The sequence below is a fragment of the Carassius carassius genome, unplaced genomic scaffold (assembly GCF_963082965.1).
Source record: "Carassius carassius unplaced genomic scaffold, fCarCar2.1 SCAFFOLD_105, whole genome shotgun sequence".
Taxonomy (NCBI): Eukaryota; Metazoa; Chordata; class Actinopteri; order Cypriniformes; family Cyprinidae; genus Carassius; species Carassius carassius.
Genome location: NW_026775193.1, coordinates 75,698 through 85,697, shown reverse-complemented (window position 1 = coordinate 85,697; position 10,000 = coordinate 75,698). Strand labels below are relative to the sequence as shown.

The 10,000-nt window shown below is 49.8% G+C and overlaps 1 protein-coding gene across 1 annotated transcript in view; it reads right to left on the bottom strand.

Moving 5' to 3' along the window:
- Positions 1–9,146, bottom strand: part of LOC132137538 (protein Smaug homolog 2-like) — a 10,032-nt gene extending 886 nt beyond the window's left edge. The window contains exons 1-11 of the mRNA XM_059547582.1: positions 8,593–9,146; positions 6,869–7,339; positions 5,635–5,877; positions 5,362–5,471; positions 4,969–5,055; positions 4,629–4,887; positions 4,446–4,531; positions 4,258–4,370; positions 3,965–4,172; positions 3,092–3,218; positions 2,633–2,716 (exon numbers count right to left, since the gene is read on the bottom strand). Coding sequence (XP_059403565.1) covers positions 2,633–2,716; positions 3,092–3,218; positions 3,965–4,172; positions 4,258–4,370; positions 4,446–4,531; positions 4,629–4,887; positions 4,969–5,055; positions 5,362–5,471; positions 5,635–5,877; positions 6,869–7,339; positions 8,593–8,788 — 1,984 coding nt within the window. The 5' untranslated portion in view covers positions 8,789–9,146. The remainder of the gene's footprint in view (positions 1–2,632; positions 2,717–3,091; positions 3,219–3,964; positions 4,173–4,257; positions 4,371–4,445; positions 4,532–4,628; positions 4,888–4,968; positions 5,056–5,361; positions 5,472–5,634; positions 5,878–6,868; positions 7,340–8,592) is intronic.
- Between the last annotated feature and the right edge of the window lie 854 nt (positions 9,147–10,000).

Here is a 10,000-nt window from a genome sequence, read left to right as displayed (position 1 = left end):
ATGGCGTGCTGTGATTGGATGGCGTGGGATGACGGCCTGCTGTGATTGGGTGGAGCGGGATGACGGCGTGCTGTGATTGGGTGGAGCGGGATGACGGCCTGCTGTGATTGGGTGGAGCGGGATGACGGCGTGCTGTGATTGGGTGGAGCGGGATGACGGCGTGCTGTGATTGGGTGGAGCGGGATGACGGCGTGTTGTGATTGGGTGGAGCGGGATGACGGCGTGCTGTGATTGGATGGCGAGGGATGACGGCGTGCTGTGATAGGATGGCGTGGGATGACGGCGTGCTGTAATTGGGTGGAGCGGGATGACGGCCTGCTGTGATTGGGTGGAGCGGGATGACGGCCTGCTGTGATTGGGTGGAGCGGGATGACGGCCTGCTGTGATTGGTGGAGCGGGATGACGGCGTGCTGTGATTGGGTGGAGCGGGATGACGGCGTGCTGTGATTGGTGGAGCGGGATGACGGCCTGCTGTGATTGGTGGAGCGGGATGACGGCCTGCTGTGATTGGTGGAGCGGGATGACGGCGTGCTGTGATTGGGTGGAGCGGGATGACGGCGTGCTGTGATTGGGTGGAGCGGGATGACGGCCTGCTGTGATTGGGTGGAGCGGGATGACGGCGAGTTGTGATTGGGTGGAGCGGGATGACGGCGTGCTGTGATTGGGTGGTGCGGGATGACGGCGTGCTGTGATTGGGTGGCGCGGGATGACGGCGTGCTGTGATTGGGTGGCGCGGGATGACGGCGTGCTGTGATTGGGTGGCGCGGGATGACGGCGTGCTGTGATTGGGTGGAGCGGGATGACGGCGTGCTGTGATTGGGTGGAGCGGGATGACGGCCTGCTGTGATTGGGTGGAGCGGGATGACGGCGAGTTGTGATTGGGTGGAGCGGGATGACGGCGTGCTGTGATTGGGTGGTGCGGGATGACGGCGTGCTGTGATTGGGTGGCGCGGGATGACGGCGTGCTGTGATTGGGTGGCGCGGGATGACGGCGTGCTGTGATTGGGTGGCGCGGGATGACGGCGTGCTGTGATTGGGTGGTGCGGGATGACGGCGTGCTGTGATTGGGTGGCGCGGGATGACGGCGTGCTGTGATTGGGTGGCGCGGGATGACGGCGTGCTGTGATTGGGTGGCGCGGGATGACGGCGTGCTGTGATTGGGTGGAGCGGGATGACGGCCTGCTGTGATTGGTGGAGCGGGATGACGGCGTGCTGTGATTGGGTGGCGCGGGATGACGGCGTGCTGTGATTGGGTGGAGCGGGATGACGGCCTGCTGTGATTGGTGGAGCGGGATGACGTGTGCTGTGATTGGGTGGAGCGGGATGACGGCATGGTGTGATTGGGTGGAGCGTGATGACGGCGTGTTGTGATTGGATGGCGTGGGATGACGGCGTGTTGTGATTGGATGGCGTGGGATGACGGCGTGCTGTGATTGGATGGCGTGGGATCACGGCGTGCTGTGATTGGATGGCGTGGGATGACGTGAGATTGGGTGGAGCGGGATGATGGTGTGCTGTGATTGGGTGGAGCGGGATGATGGCGTGCTGTGATTGGGTGGCGCGGGATGATGGTGAGATTGGGTGGAGCGGGATGACGGCGTGCTGTGATTGGTGGAGCGGGATGACGTGTGCTGTGATTGGGTGGAGCGGGATGACGGCATGGTGTGATTGGGTGGAGCGTGATGACGGCGTGTTGTGATTGGATGGCGTGGGATGACGGCGTGTTGTGATTGGGTGGCGCGGGATGACGGCGTGCTGTGATTGGGTGGCGCGGGATGACGGCGTGCTGTGATTGGGTGGAGCGGGATGACGGCCTGCTGTGATTGGTGGAGCGGGATGACGGCGTGCTGTGATTGGGTGGAGCGGGATGACGGCGTGCTGTGATTGGGTGGCGCGGGATGACGGCGTGCTGTGATTGGTGGAGCGGGATGACGGCATGCTGTGATTGGGTGGAGCGGGATGACGGCGTGCTGTGATTGGGTGGAGCGGGATGACGGCCTGCTGTGATTGGTGGAGCGGGATGACGGCGTGCTGTGATTGGGTGGAGCGGGATGACGGCGTGCTGTGATTGGGTGGTGCGGAATGACGGCGTGCTGTGATTGGGTGGCGCGGGATGACGGCGTGCTGTGATTGGGTTGCGCGGGATGACGGCGTGCTGTGATTGGGTGGAGCGGGATGACGGCCTGCTGTGATTGGTGGAGCGGGATGACGGCGTGCTGTGATTGGGTGGCGCGGGATGACGGCGTGCTGTGATTGGGTGGAGCGGGATGACGGCCTGCTGTGATTGGTGGAGCGGGATGACGTGTGCTGTGATTGGTGGAGCGGGATGACGGCATGGTGTGATTGGGTGGAGCGGGATGACGGCATGGTGTGATTGGGTGGAGCGGGATGACGGCGTGTTGTGATTGGATGGCGTGGGATGACGGCATGTTGTGATTGGATGGCGTGGGATGACGGCGTGTTGTGATTGGATGGCGTGGGATGACGGCGTGTTGTGATTGGATGGCGTGGGATGACGGCGTGCTGTGATTGGGTGGCGCGGGATGACGGCGTGCTGTGATTGGGTGGCGCGGGATGACGGCGTGCTGTGATTGGGTGGCGTGGGATGATGGCGAGCTCTGATTGGTCATACCTCCTAAGGCGTGCTCTGTCATGCTGAGGCACAGAGACTCCAGCGTTGGATTGATCTCCAGATCAGTCCCCGGAACTTGGCATTCTGGAAACAATGATCAATCAACATTGCATTATTGTTAAGTTTTAAAGGCTGAAATGTGAGGTTTATCATTTTAAAAAACGTTTATATATAGTAAAATGTTGGATCATGTTGTAAGTCACACAACCTACTTGGTTCAGTTACAATCTGGCAGTCATTGTTAACGTTATTCATACCGCTATTCTGTTTGATGGTTTTTATTATAAAACTGGATGAAATTATTTCAGTGTGTATCAGGAAATTTTCATATTTCTTCTATAGTTTTAAAAAATGTGTTTGTCTGTATGCATACCATAAACATTCACATCAAGACGGACTTTGTCCTTGTCAAGTCAGTAGTGTAAGCAGACAACAGCGTCGGAGGATCGGGGTTAGTACCTTGTTGCTGGAACAGGAGCATGGTCTGAGGAGATGTGTGAACAGGAAGTGAATGAGTTCTCTGCACTGAACTTCTGCTCTGGCTCGGCATGCTGTTACTGCCTCCAGGATTCCCAAACCACAGATTCTGAAACACATGATCACACCAACCGTCTGTCACTGTCAGCTGCTTCAGAACCAGCTTCTGTCTCTGAGGAGAGTTCATAGTGTTTTATCAGTCAGAGCTCTTTCAGTGTAACTGTACAAGCGTCCAGCTCCTCGTGTCAGATGTTTCCTGATTGTGATCAAGTAAAGGTCAGAATAAGGTCAGTAATATCTCCAGATGAACTCTTCCTGGACTGAAGCAGCTCAGCTTTACTTGATTCTCCATCAATCATGTTTTAGAGTCTCAAATCTGATCCTCAGGATCTTTTGAGGAGCGTTTGTTTCCAGAAGCTTTACTTTCACTGTTCCTCAGCGGAGGAATGATCTTCACAAGCCTCCAGAACATCTCACATCTTCTGAGGAGCCTTGATTTCTTCAGCTCTCCATCACTGTGTTATATGTGCGGATCATTTACATCTCATCTCATCACTGGAGATATAGAGTGATATCTACATCAGTTTATATCAGTATCTGCTCTACTGTTAGAAACATCTCACTGATTTACATCACAAGCAGCAGAATCCCATCATGTAAAGATCAGCATCTGCAGCAAATTCATATTTTTGCTCAGTCGGAGTCAACAACTGAGACGTTTTCTCCTCCATATTCTCACTAGTCAAGACTGTATATGAAACTCAATAAAAAACACACGTGCAATATTTTGTGTAAAGTTTCAATAAACCGCTCCATTCCAAACAGAGAAGTGTGTAGAGCGCTGATGTGTCTGACCTGTCGACCCTGTGTGCTGACGGTGGGGGGGTTAGTGAGCGAGTGTCGGGGTGATGCTCCGGTCAGACCCCCAGCGCTCATCAGACTCATGCGTCCGCCTGGAGGAGCTCCTCGGGGGGGCATCTGGAAGGGCCTCTGTCCCCGGCGGCTCAAGCCTGCGCTCACAGATCCAGCTGTGGGCAGAGAGTTCGACCCGTACTGCTGCCAGCTGCACACACACACACACACGGGGGTCACCGGTGAGGACGAGCGGCGCACACACACACACACACACGCCATCGCTACACACTCACCCTCGCCGGTACACACCGCTGTCAATCACGGTCTTCCGCGGGAAGAGGCGGAGCAACTTCAGCACCTGCTGTTTCCATGACAACAGCCGCTTCTTCTGCGTCTCTGTAAACGCCTGACACACACACACACACACACTCATGAGAGTCATGCTGGAGCACAGCAGCATCAGTGATGGAGCAGGCCTCACCTCGTGTGTCACACACTTCTCTATGAGCTGCAGGTAACAGCTGATGTTCTCCTCGTCCGGTCTGGACACCAGCAGCTGTGTACACACTGGACACAAACACACACAGCAGCTGGTTTTATACTTAACTACAACCATTAAAAAAATAATGCTCGTTATTTGAAATAAATTAAAATGTGAATAAACCTTTCCCCATCACACGTGTGAACTGTCCTGCGATGTCTCCGTCACCGACGGGTGCAGACGCTGACTCTCCGTCACACGCTGGAGGATTGTGGGTCTGGAAGCCCTCGCCGCCCTTCTCTTCACCGGGACTGGCTGCTTTATCGACAGGCTCCACCTCCTTCTGGGCAGCAGTGGGCGGGGCATAGACTTTGATTGGCGTGATGATGATCTGCTGAAGCTCTTGTAAAGCATTCCGAACGTTCCCGCCTTCCAGAATATCCTGGAATCAACAACACAATCTACGATAAGAGGACGGTTGAAGACGAATCAAAACAAGCGCAGATTCAGATCCATTGTTCACCTTTTCTAGAGACTTGAGGACGCTCTGTCGCTCTCTCAGCTTCTGGATGCTCAGAGCGATCTTGTGTCGAGCTCCCTTCGTCACGTTCTGAAACAAACACACACCACAACTAACTAAATAACTAACTAACTAACCAACATCATGCCACCCAGGTTTATTTAACTTATTTCTGGTAAGAAGCAGTGAAATTCATAATCTTAATTAACCGTTTAATTAATGGACTCTTTTTGAGTGACATCAGGAATTATTATAAGTAATATCAGGAATTTGCATTCGTTTTTCTGGCGTGGCTCATTTGTAATTTCAAAGAATCTCTTAATTCAACAGCTTCACCAATGTAGAAGTCGTGGGCGGGGCTTTGAGATCACATGAGCTGATAGGGGCGGAGCTCACCTGCGACTCCAGGTGCTGCTCTGTGAGGATCATCATTTCTTCATACGTCATCTGAGAAAAGAGCGACGCGTATTTATGCAGACGGAGACTCTTCAGCCAGGCCGGCACATCTGCAGGAGAAACACACACACACAGAGAGACACAGAGAGACACAGAGACACACACACACACACACAGAGAAGGTGAAGTGATTCAGAAATCGCCCCTGAGCTTTCTGTTAGGTGTGTGTGTGTGTCTCTGTGTGTGTGTGTGTGTGAGTGGGGGGGGGGTCACCTCTCATCCCGCTGCCGTCCTCCTGGAAAGTGTTGCGTGTGTTGCTCTGCTCCTCCGTCTGCTCGCTGCCTGAAGATGCCACACTGCTCTGCGGCGACAGAGGGGCGTGTTCTGCTGCGGACACGCCCTGACACCCGCCCCCCTCCTCCTGGCTCAGCCAATCAGAGCTGCAGGCCGGCTGATTGGCGGGTGTGAGTGACATGGAGGGCTTGAGTGGGCTCGGCTGCACCTGACCAGACAGTCCTGCGGAGCGATTATTACAGATCAGCATCTGATATCTTACATCTGACCTACACACTGACCGCTGCAGGTTTGAGAAGTCCCATGTGCATTTTGGTCCGTTTGTGCATGTTTACATTTTTTACCAATGCAATCAGATTTCGGAAAGCTTTGTTGATATGCATCCTAAACATGCATGTTTACATGTGCATTACTCTGATTATGAATAAGTTATGCACATTCGCAGTCTAACAAGGTTTAATGTGTCTAGCTGTAGACCAAACAAGAATCTATTTGTTAAAATCTGCCAACGTATTAAAAGATTGGCTTGATGATAAATATATAAACATGGTTAATGTGTATCTAAAACACATTCAGTTTGTTAGTAGTATTACACAAATCCCATTCATGTACGACCGAACAGATCATATTAAGTTCATTAATTTGATTAACTGTGTAATCCAAATGGATGGACACTGATGTTTTGCCTTATATATATATATATATATATTCAGTTAGCATATAAAATATTCAGTTTCATAAGATGTAGATGAACTTATGCATTACATTTTTTATATTTCTTATTTTAGCCGCAGAAATATGATTGACTTATTAATATCACAATTGAAAGTTTATATCTGACTTCTTTCCCTCAGAATTAAGAGTTTACATTTTGCTTTTTTTCATTTTTTTTGATGGAAACAAGCATGTTTTTATTTTTTTAATTGCAATTCAGTGTTTATTTCAGACTTAGAAGTAAGAGTTTATATCTCAAGTTTGTATCTTGCAATTCTGAGTGAAAAAAAACACTATTTTGTGATAAAAGTTGCGAATATCATTACAATTTTTTTTTAATTTTTCGAGTTTACATCTCTCAATTCTTTTCAGAAGTTAAAGTTTTTCTATCAAAATTCTAAGGAAAAACATTCCAAATGGTGAGCTAATTTTAGTTTTAGTAAGCTTTCACACACATCAGTGTCAGACAGACCTCAGACGGACGGCTGGCGCTCGTTACCTGTGCTGCTGTTGACCGGTGAGGTCACTCCGCCCGTTCCTGGGAAAGCCATGTGTCCGTTCTGTCCGGCCGGTGAACTGCAGCTGGACGACAGCTTCTCCTGCCAGCCGTACGCCGGCTCCAGAGCCTCGGCGGAGCAGGGCCACTCGTCGGAGCCCTGCCGGGCGTGACGGTGGTACGGGCCGGGCGGAGGCGGCCGTGAGGACAGGTGCTCCTCCAGGTGATTGAGCCACAGGGCCAGAGAGTTGCGGTCATCGAGGGTGGTGGCCGGGTGGATGAGGGCGTAGGACAGCAGCTGGCGACTCTCCTCCACGAACAGACTGCTCTCGATGGTGTGGCTCAGGACCATCTGCAACAGCTTCATGTACTCGCACTTGGCTTCACTGTTGCGCGGCTGCAGCAGGGGCAGATGGGATAGCAGCAGCGACACGGCCTTCTCCTTGGGCTCCTGCTGCCACTGACTGACCACAGCTGGACAGAGACACCAGAGAGATCCGTTTCAACCTTCAAACTGGCTGTTATTAAGCCTCTCATCAAAAAACCACAATTTGACCCCAAAGAACTAGTTAATTATAGACCAATCTCGAATCTCCCTTTTCTGTCCAAGATACTAGAAAAGGTGGTATCCTCACAATTATATTCCTTCTTAGAGAAAAATGGTATATGTGAGGATTTCCAGTCAGGATTTAGACCGTATCATAGTACTGAGACTGCTCTTCTTAGAGTTACAAATGATCTGCTCTTATCATCTGATCGTGGGTGTATCTCTCTATTAGTTTTATTGGATCTTAGTGCTGCGTTTGACACAATTGACCACAACATTCTTTTGCATAGACTTGAACACTTTGTTGGCATCAGTGGAAGTGCATTAGCATGGTTTAAATCATACTTATATGACCGCCATCAGTTCGTAGCAGTGAATGAAGATGTATCATATCGATCACAAGTGCAGTATGGAGTACCTCAAGGCTCAGTACTAGGGCCGCTACTCCTCACGCTTTACATGTTACCCTTGGGAGATATCATCAGGAAACATGGTGTTAGCTTTCACTGTTATGCTGATGATACTCAGCTCTATATTTCTTCGCAGCCCGGTGAAACACACCAATTTGAAAAACTAATGGATTGCATAGTCGATATAAAAAACTGGATGACGAGTGATTTCTTACTGCTAAATTCTGAAAAAACAGAGGTGTTAATTATAGGACCTAAAAACTCTGCTTGTAATAACCTAGAACACTGTCTAAGACTTGATGGTTGCTCTGTCAATTCTTCGTCATCAGTTAGGAACCTAGGTGTGCTATTTGATCGCAATCTTTCCTTAGAAAGCCACGTTTCTAGCATTTGTAAAACTGCATTTTTCCATCTCAAAAATATATCTAAATTACGGCCTATGCTCTCAATGTCAAATGCAGGAATGTTAATCCATGCTTTTATGACCTCAAGGTTAGATTATTGTAATGCTTTATTGGGTGGTTGTTCTGTACAGCTAGTCCAAAATGCAGCAGCAAGAGTTAGACATTCATTTTTTGCAGTGCATGCAACATTTAATGCCATGTCTGATTCAAGGCCTTAACTTATGGTACAGTGAATTGAGAGATTTGTTAATTAGTTAAAGATGCCCTGCTGTGTCACAGGCAGAACAGGAATCATAATCACATCAGTCTGTACTAGATCAAGATCAGTAACACAGCAGTGCTCATGCGTGGTTCTGCTGGTTTCACCTGCGTTGTTGGCCTCTGCCTCCAGTATGTGTATCTCAGTGCAGTCGGCCAGCCAGTGGTCCAGACAGATGTGCAGGAAGCGGGCCTGCGTCCGAGAGACACGCTTCAGCAGCGACAGCAGCGCCACCGTCTGCTCACACTCGTTCCAGCCCTTAAACCAGTCCGTCAGGATCCCCACCTGGTCCCGGAACATCATGGCCAGTGTCTTCAGGGGCAGGGGCAGGGGCGGGGCTAGAATGAGGGGTGGGGCTTGTATACACTAGGGTGGGGTTACAGGCGGTGCTCAGAGAGGCACTGAAAAGCCCTCACATGGTTCTGGAGCGTGGTGGACTCCGGCCAGGCACGGGTCAGTGTTCAGGTCAGGGGTCAGGGGTCAAAGGTCACAGGCAGATGCAGACGTGTCTAGAGCATCTTCACACACACACGGATGCCAGGAGCTGCACACAGAGCACACGCATGTTAAACAAAGCACACAAACACTCATTCAGACATCTTTCTGTCTCAGATTCCCACAGTCCTGCAGACCACAGCAGCTGAAGCAGAAACAATTAGTAACACAGGTAGAGGACCGATGAAGTGAGGTCAAACAGATTCGCTGTAAATGCAAAGTAAATTAGAAAGAAATGAGTAAATACAGTCAGATAAGGGAGTAAAAATCACACAGAATGAGGTGTAAAACCAGCGAAAAAGAAGTTAATTCAATCATATATGGTGAAAAAACTCAATCACAGGAGAAGCGTAAAATCAGAATTAATGTTAAAATGAGACGAGGAATTACAGCCAGAAGAGTGAATTCACATAGAGGTGTAAAATCAGAGTAAATACAGTCAGATGAGGGTAAAATCACTGCAATGAAGTGTAAATGAGAAAGATGAATAAATATCCCACAGTCAGAAGACAGATGGTGTAGAGTCAGACAGATGAGGAGTAAACACGAGTACAGAAGAGTAAACCGAATCAGACTGATCAGGTGTGAACAGAGTCAGAAGATCAGAGATTACAATCATAGAACTGGAGGGTTACATCGATTACATATCGGATGAAATGTAAATGTGGAATGAGACTGCGGTGTATCGATAGCCCTGCTAGCACACACACACACACACACACACACACACACACACATATATATATCGCTGTTAAAGCCAGACCGGATCAAACACACACAGATAGTGATGGAAATGTCTGAACGAGCTACAGAGCTTTTGATTGAATGTGTACTGATATGTAATTAGTGCAGAAATGTAATAAACACGGAACACTGAAGCGCGGCTAACAGGCCTGATGCTAAAGCTAATGCTAACAGCAATCTGACTGAACGCGAAACAAACACACACACACACACACACACCGAACAACGATAACAATACACCCGATTCATCATTACACTCAATAAAACACACTTCAT